Source organism: Nilaparvata lugens, chromosome X (assembly GCF_014356525.2).
Source record: "Nilaparvata lugens isolate BPH chromosome X, ASM1435652v1, whole genome shotgun sequence".
Lineage (NCBI taxonomy): Eukaryota > Metazoa > Arthropoda > Insecta > Hemiptera > Delphacidae > Nilaparvata > Nilaparvata lugens.
Genome location: NC_052518.1, coordinates 97,037,501 through 97,057,856, shown reverse-complemented (window position 1 = coordinate 97,057,856; position 20,356 = coordinate 97,037,501). Strand labels below are relative to the sequence as shown.

The following is a 20,356-nucleotide window of genomic DNA, read 5'->3' as shown; positions in this document are numbered from 1 at the left end:
CCTTTAGCAGTGCGGAAGCACGGCATCTCCTTGCAGTGCGGAAGCACGGTGTCTCTATATCCTGCAGTGCGAAAGCACGGCCTCCTTTAGCAGTGCGGAAGTACGGCGCCTCTTGCAGTGTGGAAGCACGGAGTCCCCTTTTCAGTGCGGAAGCATGGCGTCTCCTTGCAGTGCAGGAGCACAGCATCTCTATATCCTGCAGTGCAAAAGCACGGCCTCCTTTAGCAGTGCGGAAGCACGGCGCCTCTTGCAGTGCCGAAGCACAGTGCCCCCTTGCAGTGCGTAAGCATGGCGTCTCCTTGCAGTGCGGAAGCACAGCATCTCTATATCCTGCAGTGCAGAAGCATGGCGTCCTTTAGTAGTGCAGAAGCACAGCGTCCCCTTTGCAGTGCAAAAGCATGGCGTACTCGTATAGTGCGAAAGCACAGCGCAGCTCTACCTACCACTTAAGGAAAGCTAGGCCATGATCGTGTCCAGATGGCTTGCTGGTTTTTCCTTCAACTCTGCCGACGCACCGTCACTGGTTGGCGAGGAACTAACCTGGCGCCCAGATGTTTACTCAGTCTTCTTTGACCGGTGGAGAGGCGGCAGTATGTACTCAGAGTTTTTGGGACATCTGTCAGCCACATACCCTTTGCATCCTCACCACCCCCCTCCTTCCTTCTCATTTCTTTTCCCCCCTTGTTGGAACAGTGTGTCACGATGTATATTGTAACTAGTGAGGGGAGTTTAGTTTAGGGCTTGTTCTAAAATGCTTGGTTATCTCTGATGAATTCACAGAGTCAAACGAGCAGCCCAGCTGCTGGGCTATCACTCAGCAGTGCTGCGCATCCTTACTCCCCTCCCTCTTGGCCACTGAGGGAGGCTCTTGAGAGGCTAGTAGGCAGTCAGTCTAGTACGGGTGTCCAGTGCAAGCGGTCGACAGAGAGAGTGAAGGAAGCAGTGCGTAGCTAGCAACATAGTACATCTCATGCTTTGAGTGTACTCTGAATCTTTCGACTACTAGGAGTGGTGTCTGAGGTTAACAAGGGTTCATCGAAGACACTGGAAGCTCCGCGGTTCAGCACTCACTTGGACGAGTGTTGTTCGACCTTTTCAACGAGTTTGGGCAGCAACCTGCCTGTTTCAACCTGTAGCAACATGTCAGGTTTTGGTTAAAACCTGACTGTGTCCTGGTACGTCATCGCGGGAACCTTGAATAGTAGGAGGACCTCGAGAAGGCTGGGGAAAGCCTTTCCTTCGACTCTGCGCATGATCCTGACCCCAGGTAGACACCCAGTGACTGAGAATTGGGACTTGGTGATCAGAGGTGAAGCCAGGCGCACGGGCTCCTGTTGCTTGCTGATTCGCTTCCGAATAGCAGGAGGACCTCGAGAAAGGCTAGGGAAAGCCTTTCCTGACCCCAGGAAGACACCCGGTGACCAAGAATTGGTACTTAGTGATCAGAGGTGAAACCAGGTGTGTGGGCTCCTGTAGGTTGCTGATTCACTTTTGAATAGCAGGAGGACCTGGAGAAAGGCCAGGGAAAGCCTTTCCTCCGACTCCGCGCACGATCCTGACCCCAGGAAGACACCCGGTGCCCAGGAATTGGGACCCGGCGACCAGAGGCGAAGTCTGGTGCGCTGGCTCCTGTAGCTTGCTGATTCATCTTTGAATAGCAGGAGGACCTCGAGGATGGCTAGGGAAAGCTTTTCCCCCGACTCAGCGCATGATCCTGACCCCAGGAAGCCACCCGGAAATTGGGACCCGGTGACCAGAGGCGAAGTCTGGTGCGCGGGCTCCTGTAGCTTGCTGGTTCATCTTCGAATAGCAGGAGGACCTTGAGAAAGGCCAGGGGAGGCCTTTCCTTCAACTCCGCACACTATCTTGACCCCAGGAAGTCTTCCGGTAACCGAGAATATGGAATTGGTGATTCAGAGGTGCAGCCCGGTGCGCGGCCTCCTGTAGCTTGCTGATTCGTCTTCGAAAAGCAGGAGGACCTCGGGGAAGGCTCGGGAAAGCCTTTCCACCAACTCCGCACACGATCCTGACCCCAGGAATCCACCCGGTGCCCGGGAATTGGGACCCGGTGGCCAGAGGCGAAGTCCGGTGCATGGGCTCCTGTATCTTGCTGATTCGCTTTCGAATAGCAGGCGGACCTCGAGAAAGGTCAGGGGAGGCCTTTCCCTCAACTCCGCGGCACGTTCATGACCCCAGGAAGACACCCGGTGCCCGAGATTTGATACCCGGAGACCAGAGGTGAAGCCCGGTGCACAGGCTCCTATAGGTGGCTGATTCACTTTCAAATAGCCGGCGGACCTCGAGAAAGGCCCAGGGAGGCCTTTCCCTCAACTCCGCGGCACGTCCCTGACCCCAGGGAGACAACCAGTTCCCAAGATTTTGGAAGCGGTGACCAGAGGTGAAGCCCAGTGCGCGGGCTCCTGTAACTCGCCAATTTGCTTCCGAATAGCCAGCAGACCTCAAGAAAGGCCAGGGAAGGCCTTTCCTCCAACTCTTCGGCACAATCCTGACCTCAGGAACACACCCGGTTCCCGTGTTTAGTGACACGGTGACCGACTCCAGCAATCAGTTACAAGACTCCCAAACCCTGCCACATCGGAGTTCAAAAGCAGGAGGACATCCAGTGGCAATCAGGAACGTTACACCCGTTACAGAGACCCCCTTCACGGCAGACACCTGATCGTTCCTATTCCTCTCACTCCATGCCCAACCCTGTTTGGCAGTGCGAAAGCACGGCCCCTCTTACCTAAAATAGGGAAATATTTTTCTAAGGTGCTCAAGACTCTGTTCCAACCCCCGACTTGAACAAGGGTGGTTGGATGATGCCCCACCAAGACTCCCGTCCCCTGCTGCGGCCCACCCCAGTTGCCAACTGAGTCTAGCCGGCCCAGAGCGACACTGGGAATTTTTGTAGAAGAAGGTGTGGGCAAAAATGTACTCAGACTATACTTATAGCACTTACTGTACTATATTACTAGTCATCAGGCTTGCTTTGCTCGCCATATCTGTTTAGCCAGACATTTAGTCTGTTCCCCCTACTGGATCGTCCTAACATATGATAAAAATGCTCAAATGAAAAATGCAGGCATATGAAGTGATCTCATTCCTGGACAATCCAGTCGGTGGTGCCCCCTGGCTAGACGGATATGGCGAGCGAAGCAAGTCTGACAGCTAATAGTAATATAATATTCCCAGGAATAGCTCTGATTGAAGTAGCAGTACCCAATCAATTTTTACGCGATAAATCAGGACCTCCTATTAGGAGGTACTCGATAAATTGGTATTTAGGAGGTCCTGGATAAATGCATTTCAATCTTCAACTTGGTGCCAACCTAACAAAGTCTACTCAACTTAATGCCAATCTGACAAAATTTCTAATTTAGTTACCAGAACAACTGTTTTGAAGAGGTACACTCTCTAGATTATAGTTCTATATTAACATATGGTATAGACATTTCAATTATAATTTTAAGATATTTGAATAAGAAGAATATACAAATAAATAATAAATATATAAATTTTATTGTCATAAACCAACATTGGTAATTGACAAAGTCACACAGTAAACAAAATATAACACAATTAGATTGAAACACAAAATTAATTAATTAATTAATTAGAACACAAAATACATTCATTCAGGTACTATCAAAAAATTCGTTCAAACAATAAAACGGTCTTCCAACAAGCCAATTAAATAGTAATTTCTTGAAATGAACAATGTTAGCACAACATTTGATCTCTGTAGGTAACTTATTATAGATTCTTGTCCTATGCTGTCATAATGCTTCATGCTTGTGGAGAGACGTTGATATGGTATGTCAATTTGATGTTTATATCTTGTATCATGAGCATGAATTTTGCATCTTGTCTTCAAATTAGGTAAGTTTTTCATTGTATAAATAGTTACATTGTAGATATACAAATTTATGACTGTCAATAGTTTAAGTTTCTTAAAAAGAGGTCGACAGTGGCTCAGATAGTCTGCACCTGACAAAACTCTGACTGCTTTTTTTTGCAATAATAATACTTTGTTCATGTGGCTGCTATTCCCATATATTAAGATACCATAGGCAATTATGCTTTGAAAAAAGGCAAAGTATGAGTTCCTGAGATATTGTTCTGGAACTAAAGTTTTCAATTGTCTCAGTAAATAAATAACTCTAGCTAGCCTACCAGTAATGAAATTTATGTGGGGTTACCAAGTCAACTTGGGGTCAAACATTAATCCAAGGAATTTGATACTATTGCTGTTGTTTAGTGTGTGATCTCTCTGGCTAAATGTCAGAAACTGAGTTTTGTCTTCATTTAATTTGAAGCCATTCGCTCTGAACCATTTGGTAGCTTCTATTAACGTATTAGCTGTCATATTCTTTAGTGTGTGTGCATCTGAGTGAGAATGAAGAAAAGTGGTATCATCAGCATACAACACAGTCTTACTGTTGAGTGAGAGAGGGAGATCATTAATCATAATCACAAATAAGAGAGGTCCCAAAATTGATCCTTGGGGGACACTATACTTCACTCTGGCAAGATCTGATTTATTATTGCCCACACATACAACCTGTTTGCGTTCACTAAGGTAGGACCTAAAGAGACTGAGACTCTTCCCAGTGATTCCATAAAATGCCATTTTATTCAGCAGGATATTGTGTTCCACGCAGTCAAATGCTTTGCTCAGGTCACAGAATGCGGCCTGAGCAAAACACTTACTCTCAAATGATTCAATCACAAATTTTATCAGGGAATCAAAGGCGTCAGTGGTAGATCTTCCCTTCACAAAACCAAATTGATGTTCTGATAACACTCTAATATTTATCAAATATTCGTATACCTGTATGTACATGACAATCTCTAGCACTTTTGAAAACACAGGCACTATCTGAATAGGTCTGAAGCTAGACGGTTCTTCTTTAGAACCTTTCTTATAAACCGGAACGACCTTGGACACTTTTAACACATTAGGAAAAATACCTTTTGAAATGCAGATGTTTATACATCGAGTCAGTGCTGGTCCCACTGCACCTGCAATACTTTTAAGAAGGCAACTGGATAGGCCATAGAAATCCTCGCTTTTAGATGGCTTTAGATTATGAACCACTCCAGAGATAACTTCTTGACTGACCTCATGAAAACTAAAAGTGGCATTATGCTCTTTATCAACACTTCCATTTAGCATTTCGATGGCTGATATGGATGGCTTCACTATCTTTTCATGAACATCATCAACCGACTGTATGAAATATTCATTCAAGATATTTGGCATTGGAGTAGTGAAATCTTGAACACTATTACTTGAAGATATCGTTTTGATTATTTGCCATGTTTTCCTGCAACTGTTATTCGAGGACTCTATAATTGAAACAATAGACTCTCTCTTGGCCTCATCTAATGATTTTTTGTAAAGTGCTCTACATCTTTGATATACAGTTTTAGCATGTTCGGTATTTACTTTTTTAAAGTTTTCATGAGAGATAGTCAATAAAATCCTCATCCTTCCAAGCTCAGGTGTATACCAGTCAGCCTTACGTTTGGTTCTCTTTCTATTCTTAACTAAGGATTTATTTTTCCTGCAGGTCATTTTGGGAATAGTCAGATTGAAATAATACAAAACTACATTTAGAAAGGATTCGAACATGACGCTGGCATCTGGCTTATCCAAGACAGCCTTCCAGTCTACCAAAGTCAGAGCCTGGTTAAATTGTAACATTTTATCGATAGTGACAGGTCTTGAGATAATTGTAACAAATTTGTTAATACTGGTCTTAATAGAACAATCTGGTACACATATCATCACACAGTCATGATCTGAATATGGGAATTCCATGACACTTGAAATTGTCGTATCAGGTTGAGTATTTGAAAAAACGTTATCAAGACATGCTTGATTTCTTGTAGGCAGAGTATTAAAGAGTCTAAGATTGAATTGTCTCAATAAATTTTTTAAATTATATAAATGACAAGTTTCTTGATTTATATCAAAAGCAGAATTTAAGTCACCTCCAAATACAAGAGTATAGCCATTATAGCAACTTCTTGACATGTATATAAGAAGTTCCTCCAATTTATCTAGAAATAGTTTTGCTATTATAAATACATGCTAAAAGACGAACTTTAAACCCTTAAAAACCACCCTTAGAGTTAAAATATCGCCAAAAGATTTCTTAGTGTGCCTCTAAAGGGCCAACTGAACATACCTACCAAATTTGAACGTTTTTGGTCCAGTAGATTTTTAGTTCTGTGAGTGAGTGAGTGAGTGAGTCAGTAAGTCAGTGAGTGAGTGCCATTTCGCTTTTATATATATATAGATATATAGATTCATATATTAATGAACTTTCATGTCGATTTAGAAGAATTAGTCAAATGAAGTGTTCTTTTATAACACTGTTGAAGCAATAGAATACCATCTATAGCCAGGCTACTCAAAAGCAGATCAGTCATGTTAGAACAGCCGCAGAATGAGTAAACAATGCAGTGTATAATAATAATAATGGACTTTTCTAGGAAGAGAAGACTGATGTGAGAGTGAGTGCACGTGTCAATTGTGATAGTGGTGCTACTGAAGTAATGAACCTCTTTCTCTAGAAAGAGAAGACTGATGTGTGAGAGAGCCCATCGATTGAGAGAGAGTAGAGCTATGAAGTCCGATGTTTGTGAGCCAGCATGCTTTTTTACTCCATTCCCCATCTCATCAGTTAAATTTACCTAGTACTACACTTTTTGAACAGCCTTCCCAGAGATGGCACTTGAGAACGTTTGAATAGCTTTCAACCCTGGCATTGAAGGAGCATAGTTCGGGAGTTTGACACTCGTAGCACTGAGTGTAGTGAAGCTTGCAATGCAATCTCTCTCTTCCCCCACTTTACCACCAGATCACTTCCCATTGCAAAAGAAGGTATTCGAAATAGTAAGTCTTTCATGAAAGAACTCACCCCCAATGAAAAAATCTATTCACAGTTGCAGGCTTCCGTAACTAATTGATTGTTGTGGACTGGCCTGAAAATGTTCTTGGCCCTTGAAGCCTCTTGAAGAGGCTAGCCACTTACTGTGAGAAGATTCATTTTCAACTGTCAGCAATCCTCATGAATAACATCAATGCTTCCCATTCAGTCAATGCTGACCGACTCGGGTACTCTAATGGGTAGTTCACTTTCAACAGTCAGTATTGCTAGTGAATAGCACCAATGTTTCACCTTTAACTAATGCTGACACTGTCTCACTGTAAAGCTGCTTGGTTGTGTGTCAGCATACCTAATAAATAACATCGAAGCTCGTCACGTTCAACTAATGCTGACATTTTAGAGTGAATCTCACTATAGAGCAGCTTGGTTGAATGGCATCATACCTCGTGAATGATATCAATGCTCTTTGTTTGGTAGGAAGTTTAGAAACACCCCCTGTGTTTTGTTCTGCAGACGTTCCAATAGGTACTCAATATGAATGTTCATACTGAAGCACACTGCCAATTTATGATGACAGAATAGTGTGATATTCGTAGAAAGTCACTTTTTGCAAATCTTGAGATTGACACTCAAAACTAAAACTGCTGCAACAGTCGTATGGGAATGCGTGAAATAGTCGAATTATACATGAAATGAGAGATAACTGAATGCTCTACAATCTCGTGAATAGCACATTCTTGTTTCATCAATTATTGTTGAAATGTTATAAGACTTAAAAGAGCGCAAATATGGAAGAGAAACTGGTTTTTGGAAAATGCATCACTTTAGAACATAAATATCTCGAAAAGAATAGGATTTATCGAAAACCTCTACCAAACAAAACTTGTAGGAAATTTATCAAGCTTCATTTTTATGTAGTTGATTATGTCAATAGAACACATTGTTTCCAAGATATTTGCATGTAAGTAATAAGTGGAAAAATGTAAAGGACAAAACTTGTTGGTAATTTTGTAAGCTTCATTTTTTCACAAAATACAAATGTTCATAAGATGCATAGTTTCCGAGATATTTATGCGAAAAATGAAAAAAATTACTCTAAACTAAATAGATGAAACGATTGACTCACGAAATAACAGATAATCCACTCTACTACAGGCAATTATTGACGCGCCCACCTTTTATCTGTCAAAACAGAAGTCACCCACACAATGCTCACCACAGTCAATGAATACAGAACAGTGTTCTGTGTTCTGTATTCATTCACAGTCTGTTTATTGGACTGTGAGATGTGAGCTCACTGTCATTCTGCTACTGTTTTACGTTACTGTAATTACGGTGCAGAAAATGGTGTTTCAGATCACCTGATCATAATGTTTTTTCAAGATCATTTTGAAAATGATCCAAATCATAGCATTGGATTCAAAGCATAACGTCTCCCATGTTTGCATAATCAATATCGGGGACCGAGCTTTGCTCTGGAGTACAAAAGCATAAAAAATGTATTACGAAAGAAGAAATGAAAATAACATTCATACAGAAATGTTCTATCTAATCACAGTAAATTGAGATTAATTCCCAAAGGGAAGGCAAAAATTTCCCTCACAAAGGTCCAGTTGCACAAAAGCCGGTTAGATTTTAATCCTGATTAACTTCACGTGAACCAAATCAGCTTTTAATATAGCATTGATAATATAGCAATTATTATGAAAATAACCCGGCTTTTTTGCAACCGGCACTAAGTACTTGATTGAATGATTACAAAAGTTCAACTGCTGAGTCATAATTTTGACACAGTCCACCACACATAAACTTGCTCACTCACTTCCATCACCAACAGACAACGAAATAATTATTATCAACTGTTTTTCCAAGGATGATGATGGAAATAATATTCTGTCTCTCTCCCACACAGGCACACGCATCTTCTGTTATGGAGAGATGACGAAATTATCATCTGTTTTCCAAGGATGAATTATCCTTTTAATGTCCTTCGGCAAGTTTTCCAAGGGATGAGACCTAGTTTTTGTATAGAACAGTTCACACCGAGCTTACTCCAGTATTTCCTAATACCAGATTATCCTACTTTATGGAAATATGAAAATAATTGAAAATTGAAAAACTTCTGTTGAAAATAACATCAAAAAACGTGATAATATAATACAATGATTTTAAATACAGAGCAAACTATACAAAAATAAACAAAAAAGCATAAATATGCCTACACAATTGAATCACAAATTTATATAATTTAGTGTACACACTAAACTGTTGCAGTTCTATCCACTTGGAAAATGCAAACATTTTCAACTATCAAAAAAATGAGTGTTCACATCGAATCAACAAAATAAATTCTATAATTGAATGGTTTTGAAAAAAGAGCAAACAATACAAGAATAAACAAAGAAGCATAGATATGCCTACACAATTGAACCAAAAATTTATATTTTTTAGTGTACACACTACTCTGTTTCAGTTCTATTCACTGGGAGAATGCAAACATTTCCAACTACCAAAAAATTTAGTGTTCACATCGAATTAACAAAAGTAATAGTATAATATAACAGTATGACATTGACAATGTCTGGCACAGTGCAATCGGTCACAAAATCAGGAAGCAAACCTCGAAGAAAGGAGTCCCCAAGGTCATTGCTCCCGCCCACTCAGCCAGTCCAAGTCGAAGGAGACAGCTACCGAAACTGCCCCACTCATACCTCCCCGATACTTTAAGCATGCACGGTGCTTGCTTGCGCACGAGCCCAAGTATAAACATTGGCTTGTTCAACCAATTAACGTTTCTAGACGGATACTTATAATGAGAAACAAAAAATTGCATTGGCTAGCGAGTTAAAACCCACGTATGTTAATATAAATAAAAAACTGAAAATTGCACTGTAAAACACAATAAAAAATCGATATTTTGTAAAAAAAACATGAATCTTTTGTAATTAAGAGTAGACCACTTGAAAGAGCTTATTTTGAAGATAATTGTCCTGAAGTTTCATTGCTGTGGTGTGTATTGTTTGCATTTGCAGGATGTATGAAAAATGCTCAAAATGTACATTTCAAGGTCACACATAGGCCACAATAATTTTTTTTTAATTTTTTCAATAGCATATTCGGTTTTGACTCAATGAACTTTAAAGCTTCCAACAAAAAAAAGTTGAAATTTTTTTTGTTCAAACAGCCTTAAAGCGACGATCTCCCTATATGATCAGCTATTGGAATCATTTGAAAATAAAAATCAGACTAATGTAAGACTATTCGACCTGTCGAGAGCTTTCAACACAGTTTGTCATGAAGTTCTTCTGAAAAAATTAGAATTTTATGGTTTTGAAGAATCTGCTAGCAAGCTTATTCAGTCTTATCTGAGAGATAGGTTTCAGAAAGTGGTTTTTAATGGTGTTGAGTCTAATTACTTGCCGGTTCGTTATGGGGTACCTCAAGGTTCAATATTGGGCCCAACTTTGTTCATTATATATGTGAATGACATACCTAGTGTAACTAAGCACTCAGCCAAAGGATATTTGTTTGCTGATGACCTGGCAGTTTGTGTAAGTACAAAATCTACCTTGGCAATCAATATAATCAGGTCCATAGAGAATATTACACTGATGATTGAGGACTGGTGTAACGCAAATTTACTGTGCTTCAACTTAGATAAAATTAAGAGTCTTAATGTGTCTTATAGCAACAATGATGATTTGAATGGTCTGAGAATGGTTAATTTTCTTGGTTTTAATGTTGACTCCAGGCTGAATTGGAAAGACCATATTGATAAAGTGGCGGGTAAGCTGTGTAAGGGATTGTTTATGTTAAGAAAATTGAGAACAGGAGTAAGTCTATCAGTGTTGCGAATAGTGTATTTTTCTCATATACATAGTTATTTATCTTATGGAACATTATTGTGGGCTTCCCAAAAATATAGTATTAGATTATTTAGACTGCAAAAAAAGCTGTGAGAATAATATGTGGTCTCCCTTCAAGAGGACACTGTAGGGATAGCTTCAAATTGATTGAAATTGTGACACTTCCCGCTGTGTTTGTTTATCAATGTCTCAATCATGTCAAGGTAAATTATAATTCTTATGTTCAGCAGGGTATGTGTCACAACTATAATACTAGAGGTAGGAATAAACTAGTATTGAGGTTTTGCAACTATGCAAATACTCAGAAAACTTTCTATTACTTTTCTCTGAAACTTTTCAATGCCTTGCCTGAGAATATGAAAAAATTAACATTAAAAATATTCACGAATAGAGTTAAACAATTTCTGTTGACGAATCCAATTTATGAAATAGAAGAGTTCTATGACGTAGTTGACAATATGCTTGATTAGCAACTAGGTACTCTCATGGGTTAACTAGTCATATGATTATGTTAATGAGTGTGTTTTACTTATATTGTTATGAAAATAAGTATATTTTTATGTTTTATAATTTATTGTAATGACTTCTTGCTTGTAATTGTTTCAATCTATTATTGACATTTGTAATGCAATTGATGTTCTCAATTAACTGCTGCAATAAAGTATTTTGACTTGACTTGACTTGACTAACTTTGGTGTAAACCCAGCTCAAAGAAGTCACAAGTCTTAGTCAGTACTTGATATTTTTATTCACTGACAAAAAGGAAAACGTTTATGACCAATGATGTAACATATTACAAAATTATAAGTTACAAAGCTAAGTGTTACAAAATCAGTCAGTGGAGTGTTCTGTGTTCATATTTTAAAAGACGACTTGATAACTTGGCTTGGCCTCTTCCAACAGTGGCCTAACTCCAATGACTAAGCCCCAATACTCCAAATTTAATTTTTTTATATTTTATTTCATGATTTGTAGCAATTCTCTAATCCAATTCAGAGATTTCAATGATTTATTAAACATTTTTTGTTACTCAAATATCAATCAGTAAATCATTGAAAAACAACACTCCAACAAGACTACACATTAAATGATATTAATGATGTTTATTAATCTTAGAAAACTTGAATGCGACCTGACCTCCAACGCCAAGCACACTGCACATGTGAGGAACTAGCACATACCAATTTAGCATCAAATTCATCTCAACCTTGTACAATTAGGTACTAAAAAATGCATCCGTACAATGATAATTGTTGTCATGTTTTGCTTTGCTAGTGAAAATCTCAAGTATACCGTACCCAGTTAAATCTCTTATCAAGTTGGCAGAATGTTGAAAAAAATTAACATGGGCCCGGGCCCCCTTGATGCCCAGGCCCCTGTGCATTTGCCCACTCAGCAGCCCCCCCCCTCAGCCGAGGGCCCTTTTGGTCGATGAAGTAACAAAACTTCGTTTAGTAATTCGCTATTAGTGATGAATTACATAAACAATGGCAAGCAGTGTATTTTTGAGAATGAAAACACAAATTGCAATTGTCATTTTGGCCATAGGCGACTACTTGTAACCTCGTAAAAATATGGCATTGCCGTCAAGTTGTCCCCCCGACTACTTGACACCTACTGGACCAAAGGTGCCAACTAGTCATGACCGTGAACGACAACTTGCCACCTCGCACCCTCGCGTCAGGGTGTCCCCTCGACTAGTTGACACCTCCTTAGAAAGGAGACAAGTAGACGGGGATGGCTCAGGTCTACTTGCCACCTAAAAACCGGTTTTAAAAGAGGACAACAAGTCGCAGTGTCAAGTAGTCGGGGTGCCACCTAGTCGCGTACCCATATGAAACAGGGAAATATCGTGTTGAAAAGGGAAGAAGAAATGGGTGCAATCAAGTGAGAAGTTTTCTTCAATAAATAAATACAGTATGATTTGGAGCGGCTCAGACGTTTCAAGGTTCACCGCTGACAACTCTTGTCCTCTATCGATAGCATTCCAACGATACCATTCGTTCAATACAGCACATTTTAGAACGGCACAATTCATATTCAATTTATATTAAAACCGGAGGTCTTATCAAAAATCGGTACACATACGTTTCTGCGCCTTGTTTCAAAGAACTTGTATACCAAATTTTATCCAAATCGGACAATAACTGCGACTGTAACTGCGGTACAAACAAATAAACAGACAAAAGCCGATCGAGTCAAAACTAAGACCTCAGCTTCGCTTCGGTCAATTAGTAGAAAACAGAAAGGGATCATAAAAAGAAGAGAGAGCATGATGAGATACTCATGATGACCATTAAGCGCTCTTCTTCAATAAGTAATAATATGTGATCATATGCAATAGAATTATGTATCTTGTAGTGTTGGAATTTATTTTCTTAGTGTTAGCAACTTTATTTCGTTTACTTTTTGGAGTGAAACTACGTTTCACTCTTTTTCTATGGATGCAGAGACAAAGAAATGATCATTTACTGCCAATAGTCAAAATTTTATATTTTAGTTATCTATTTTAATCATTTTATTGCTCTCTACTAGTTAATCAGAAGCATAGCAAGTTTGTTTTTCTTAATCTAAAATGGGAGAGTTTCATTCATGACAATCTAATTAGTTTTTGGAAGAAAACTGGAAAGTGAGTAAAATTTACTAATGGTTGACCTTCAGCGCCTTTTTTGTACAGTTACCTTTGTTCTGAACAAAGCTCAGGCTAGAGCTACCAGTGGACTGTAATTTACTATTCAATTTATCAAATAGAAACGAGGAGCAAAATTTAATCTTCAATTTGAGCCAGGTTATTGGTACAGTTAAACTCTGCATTAATGAACAATAAAAAGAGCAAAAACTTACCAGATTTAATCCAATTTTGTCTACTTGCCCTTCGAAGCCTTTATTAGGTGTTTTGGTCAGATTCGAGGGGTGGAAAGAAATCTGGGAAACGAAAGGTTTGCTTCTGGGCAGCCTTTTCACGTTCAACTTGCAGGCTGGTTCTGTACTATGTTTGAACGAAGCTCAAACTGATTCTTTATAAATTCAAAACTGATGCAAATTAATTCAATTTAACACTATTTACGATGTTATATTTATAATCCACACACACAACACTTAAACAATCAATTACTAGAAATTTCCGATGGAAATTACATGACAAAATACAAATTTGCTCTTGCACAAGACGACGGGCTGATAAAAATCAAGAACAACGACTGGTCGACTGAACAAGAATGACTCGGGCTTTTTTTCTCGACAAACCAAAACAGCTGGACAATCGACACTAGCGCACAAGCCTGCTACGGGCAGAACTGTAGTCTGGGATTTGGCGCTAGAATTCAAAAAATGCTCTGGCCAGACCATACCCCCGCCTCTGAAAAACTATTTTTCAGCCAAGTTACAAAACTGAAAAAAACCAATGAAGGGAAAAATCCAGACATGACAAAAAGAACAAAACACCAACACCAAAAAACAACACAAAAGAAAAAAATGCAACAATCACAACAACTATTAAGTTGGGAGTGGATATAATTTTTTTTACTAGGTCGAATACGGAAACAACGATTACACTTAAAAACACAAATACGAATAATAGAGCGAGCAGACAGTATCCAGAATTTCTGTCTGATCAAGGACAACAATAACAAAGGTCCAGCATGACAGTTCTTCTTGTGATGATAATCAATCAACATCGATACGAAAGCGTCGGATTTTGGTAGGATCATCTGATGACAAGTCTCAAATTCCAGTCCAGCATGAGACAAATGACCGCCGACGCGAATCACGCCTTTATCAATGAATGGAGACAGGCGACGAAGGCGCATAGAACAATCTTCTCCCTTCTCCAATTGCACAAATTCAGATGAAAAATGTATCTTCTGCACCACTTTACATAGATACCTCTCAGCAACATCGAAATCTGATTCCTCTGATTGGGGTAAGATTCGTAAGAATTTGAGAACAAGAATTACAATTCTCAAAAGACGACCATAATCCGAACAACGACCAATCAATGAATATACTGCATTGCTGTTACAATCAGGAGATTTTGTGACTGTCAACACTGACGGTTTTTTCGCCTCCGGTGGATCCACGATCTCTTCCATTTGAGTTCGGACGGGCCAATTGCATTCGTCCTCTGCTAACCATGATGGACCTGAGAGCCACAACGGAAAGTTCACAAGCTCAACTGGTGATAAACCTCTAGACAAACAGTCAGCGGGATTTTCAATTCCGGCAACATGCATCCACTCCTTTATACAAGAATCCTGTATTTTTGTGACACGATTACCAACAAAAGTTTGCCATTTTGCGGATGGAGCATTAATCCAACACAAGGTGACTGTCGAATCAGAGAGTGCGACAATACGAGACACATGACAACGTTCACTAATAATAGTGACTACTGAATTCATGAGTTCTGCCAACAAGAGTGCCGCACACAACTCCAAACGAGGTATTGAAACAACTTTAGATGGTGCTACCTTGGACTTGGAACACAATAATACAACTCTTGACTCCTCGCTCTCCTTCTGCGACTTCACATAGATAACTGCACCATAACCCGACAATGATGCGTCACAAAAACCAATCAAACTGATGTGAGAATCCTGAAACAAACCAACATGACGTGGAACAGCAAATTTTAATAATAGAGGCAACTCTTTTTGACAATTCTCCCAAAGAGTGCATATAGACTCAGGCGGCTTCTCGTCCCAATCCACTCCTAATTTCCACAGTTTCTGGACAAGACACTCGAGAAATAATGTAAACGGTGGCAAGAGACCAAGTGGATCATAGATACGAGCCATCACTGACAGAATAGAACGCTTAGTATCGACGACCTCACCACACTTGACGGAAAACTGAAACAGATCAGTACTAGGTTGCCAATTTATTTATTTATTTATTTACCAACGGTACACACCAATTACAACAATCAAAAAGCACAAAAAAGAAGCATATAAATAAGAATAATAATAATAATACTAATAAGCATAATTATAACCTAATAATAAGCATAATAACAAGCATAACAATAACAAGCTAAGTTAAAGAGGATTGGCTAGTGCCCCCTAAGTATACATATTACATAATAAAGCTAAATTTTAAAGCAAAGCAATGAAGGTAAAGCATTCAAAGTAGCCTATAGCCAAATAAAAGAAAAAAATAAATTAGGCAAACCTCAGCATTAGATCACTAACAAGTAATCACAAAGGGTATAACAAAATACATGCATAAAAAAACAAAAGGAGAAAGGATGATAAGACGAAAGATATATAAATATCAGCTAACAACATCCCAAGATAGCCAAGGAGTTGTCTGCTTCGAAATCCTTGTACGAAAACGATTTCTCCAGCATTGATGGTGAATTTGACGTCCACTTTGTGAGCGAGAAACCTCCTCCCTCAAACAGCTGCTTGGACTGATGAGACAGCTCCGTGGCCTCTGACTCTGTGGCGACAGATGTGACTAAGTCGTCCATGAACATGTCTCTTGGTATTCTCGACTTGGCTGCTGGAAAACGATTTCCATCCTCCTCTACAAGCTGGTGGACGGTGCGAAGTGCCAAATATGGAGAGCTTGAAACACCAAAAACAACACAATTGAGCTGATAAATTTCGATTGGATCCTCCGGCGAAAATCTCCACAATACACGCTGATAACGACGGCAGGAATCCTCCACTAATATCTGTCGATACATTTGTTTAATGTTGGCAGTTAGTGCGATTGGGAACAAACGAAAATTGACTAACAAAACAAAAATGTCAGTCTGCAATTTGGGACCAGCATGAAGAACCTGGTTCAATGACAAACCCGATGATGTTCTGGAACCAGCATCAAATACAATTCGGATGGGCGTGGTAGTGCTGCTTGCTTTCACAATGGTGTGATGCGGTATGTTGTAACCACCTCGGTCTGTCTGATCTGCTACAAACGACATGTGACCCTGACGTAGGTAATCAATCAATATTTCATGATATGAAATACTAGTATTGCTGTCATGCTCTAGTCGTCTCTCCAAACTCAGCAGTCGGCGTTCGGCGACAGCATACGAATCTCCCAAGCTGCTGGGTGGCTCCGCAAATGACAAGGCAACAACAAAACGACCAGAATTCACACGATGTACAGACTTCCGAAAATTTACCTCACACTCCAACTCGTCCGGTTTCAGTTGACAGCTTGGTGCAGGGCACGATTCCAACTCCCAAAAACGTTCCACAAAACTATCCAATGATGGACTACTAACGAATGGACTACAGATGGCTGTAAAACAATTTGACACATTCTTTGTTGAAGTGAGAATCGGCGCTCTCCCCATCAGAATGTGACCAAAGACACTATTAACAGTCATCAATTCGTGCGATTCACCTGTACTAGGACTCCCACGTAGCAAGTGAGGAACTAACTCTTCACCAATGATGCCATCTATTCTACAAGGAAGGTAGAATTTGTCGTCAGCCAGTGTGAGATTTTCAAGATGATGAAGTTTCGATCTGTCGATTTCACAAGAAGGCAACTTGTCGATGATTTTATCTACCACTGTGGCATCCATCGAAAACTTGACGGTAGGATCCAACTTCGACTGAATCGACACACAAGTACGACCTCGAACTTCACTAGTACCACCACCGAATCCACGAACAACGGTTTTCATGGGCTGGAATGGTAGTCTCAAACGCCGACACAATTTGGCTGTAACAAAATGACACTGACTCCCGGTGTCAATCAAGAAACGAACATCACAAAGCTGACCATTACAATCTCGAATATGTGCAGTGACGGTCGACAACACCACGGTCGAATTTTCTACATCATTGGATGTAGAACAACAACTAATAGGTGATGTGCCACCTGCCTTGGAGTTCGACGAGGATGCAACACCTTCATTGGAACTTGATCTGGAAAAGTGCAATAAAGAATGATGAGATTCTCGACATTGAGCACACTGAGTTTTACTACGACAATTTTTACTCAAATGATCCACATCAAGACAACGAAAACAACAAAACTTTCCTTTAATCAAACAATAACGAACCCAAGGAGTCATTTTCAAGAAACTAGCACAATCTACTAACCGATGACCCGGTTTTGAGCACTTCAGACAATTGGGATTTTTACTAGATGCATCGTTAGATGAATCATTGGATTGAACCACAAACACCTTTGATTTATTATCTTTTTTGTGTTTCATATTAAACGATTCAGTCTGTTTCTCATCAGAAGGAAGAGTCTTAATTTGCTTTTCAATGAATTTGACATAATCGGCATAAGTTGGCATAGCCTTGTCATGTACGGCCGATTCAAAATTTCTACGAGAACTTGGATCCAGCAATCTCAAGCCATGATAGAGGAATATCGAGTCTGACAAATCAGTGAGTCGCAATCTCTTCACTGCATTGATGGAACTGCAAAACCCATCCAAAATCGCAATACAACCTGCCTTTGATTCTGATTTTATTGGACGAAATTCAAAAATTTGTTTGAAATAGGCATCGACTTGCGCTCATGGATCGTTATAGCGGGTCAATAATGCCTGCCAAATTATTAGATAATTATTAGCCAATGGTGGCAAATGACGACAAATATTTGCTGCTTGTCCAGTAAGTCTACTTACAAGATATTGGACCTTCTGCTGATCGTTCAAACTCTTGTTGTCATGTACCAATGCCTCAAATAATTCATAAAACACCGACCATTGAGTCTGGTTCCCATCAAATTTTGGAAGGTCGATTTTGGGCAGTACTGACTCGGACACGACCGGCTGTGCACTAGCTGCTGGAGCTGCCGAAGATTGAGCAATAGCATCAGTCGCCTCTCTCTGTTTGAGAGTGTTAGCCGCTACTTCAATATACTGAAACAGATCTAGATGTGAGTCGTTGAATGCTACAACATAGTCTTTATTCAACTCAAGTTCCAACTCATTAACCATTAATTCTGTCTTTTCATAATCCGAAATGGTCTGAGACACCCGAGGATACAACACTAAAAATTGCTCAGCAACTTTTGGATCAGAGACATTCTTAGACAGGTCATAAATTTTTTGCAATCTGGCATACAATTGTTCCAGTTTAGCGCGATGAACCCTGATTTGTTTCTGTAATTTTTCCTCCATCTTGAACTCATACAAAAAAACAATTCAGCCCCGACAATACAAACAACAGACAAAAAAAAACAAGAATGAGTTCAAAACTAAATGGAAGGAAAAATCACGACTAGTAAGTTATCAAAGTTAAACTTTGATTATCAATTCACAAGACAAGTTACTGCTGAAGACAAAACTTTATGATTAGATAATGTTCTTCCAACAACTCACAAACAAACGATAACTTGTTGAATTGAACAAACAAAATCATGCTGTGATTAACCTTCACTAACATGTACAATACAAAATGGACAATACAAAATCCAACAAACAAATTCCTGAGAAAAGAGCACAATGAGCCTAGTTTCAGGAAAATTACAATTTTAACTGAAATAAATTTAATTTCAGACAAATACAAATTGACAAGAAACCTTGCTCTAGAACAAGGCTACAACAAACTAAAGTTGTGCATAGATCAGACCATTCTGAACATGCCAACATTGGACAAATACGAAATTGCTTAAATCTAATGTGTGTGAATTAATCAACAAATTACAAATTTAAATTCATTCCGGCCTGGCAGGATCAAAATGTTCTGAACAAAGCTCAGGCTAGAGCTACCAGTGGACTGTAATTTACTATTCAATTTATCAAATAGAAACGAGGAGCAAAATTTAATCTTCAATTTGAGCCAGGTTATTGGTACAGTTAAACTCTGCATTAATGAACAATAAAAAGAGTAAAAACTCACCAGATTTAATCCAATTTTGTCTACTTGCCCTTCGAAGCCTTTATTAGGTGTTTTGGTCAGATTCGAGGGGTAGAAAGAAATCTGGGAAACGAAAGGTTTGCTTCTGGGCAGCCTTTTCACGTTCAACTTGCAGGCTGGTTCTGTACTATGTTTGAACGAAGCTCAAACTGATTCTTTATAAATTCAAAACTGATGCAAATTAATTCAATTTAACACTATTTACGATGTTATATTTATAATCCACACACACGACACTTAAACAATCAATTACTAGAAATTTCCGATGGAAATTACATGACAAAATACAAATTTGCTCTTGCACAAGACGACGGGCTGATAAAAATCAAGAACAACGACTGGTCGACTGAACAAGAATGACTCGGGCTTTTTTTCTCGACAAACCAAAACAGCTGGACAATCGACACTAGCGCACAAGCCTGCTACGGGCAGAACTGTAGTCTGGGATTTGGCGCTAGAATTCAAAAAATGCTCTGGCCAGACCAACCTTCTTCATACCATGAAAGAATTATCATATTATCGTACAATCATGTAAATGATTGAAAACTATCGTAGAAGTATACCAAGGAAACTGGAGATAAATAATAACTATCATTACAGTAATAAATTACAGTAATTTAATCTATGATTAAATAATAACTGTAATCTATGATTACAGTAATAACCAATAATAAATTACAGAAATTTATTCTATGATTAAATGATAACTATAATCTATGATTACAGTAATAACCAGTAATAAATTACT

General features: G+C 39.3%; 1 protein-coding gene across 1 annotated transcript in view; it reads left to right on the top strand.

The window, feature by feature from the left end:
• Positions 1 to 1,674: 1,674 nt before the first annotated feature.
• Positions 1,675 to 20,356, top strand: part of LOC111056342 (double-stranded RNA-binding protein Staufen homolog) — a 33,624-nt gene continuing 14,942 nt past the window's right edge. The window contains exon 1 of the mRNA XM_039442134.1: positions 1,675 to 1,794. Within this exon, the coding sequence (XP_039298068.1) occupies positions 1,675 to 1,794 (120 nt within the window). The remainder of the gene's footprint in view (positions 1,795 to 20,356) is intronic.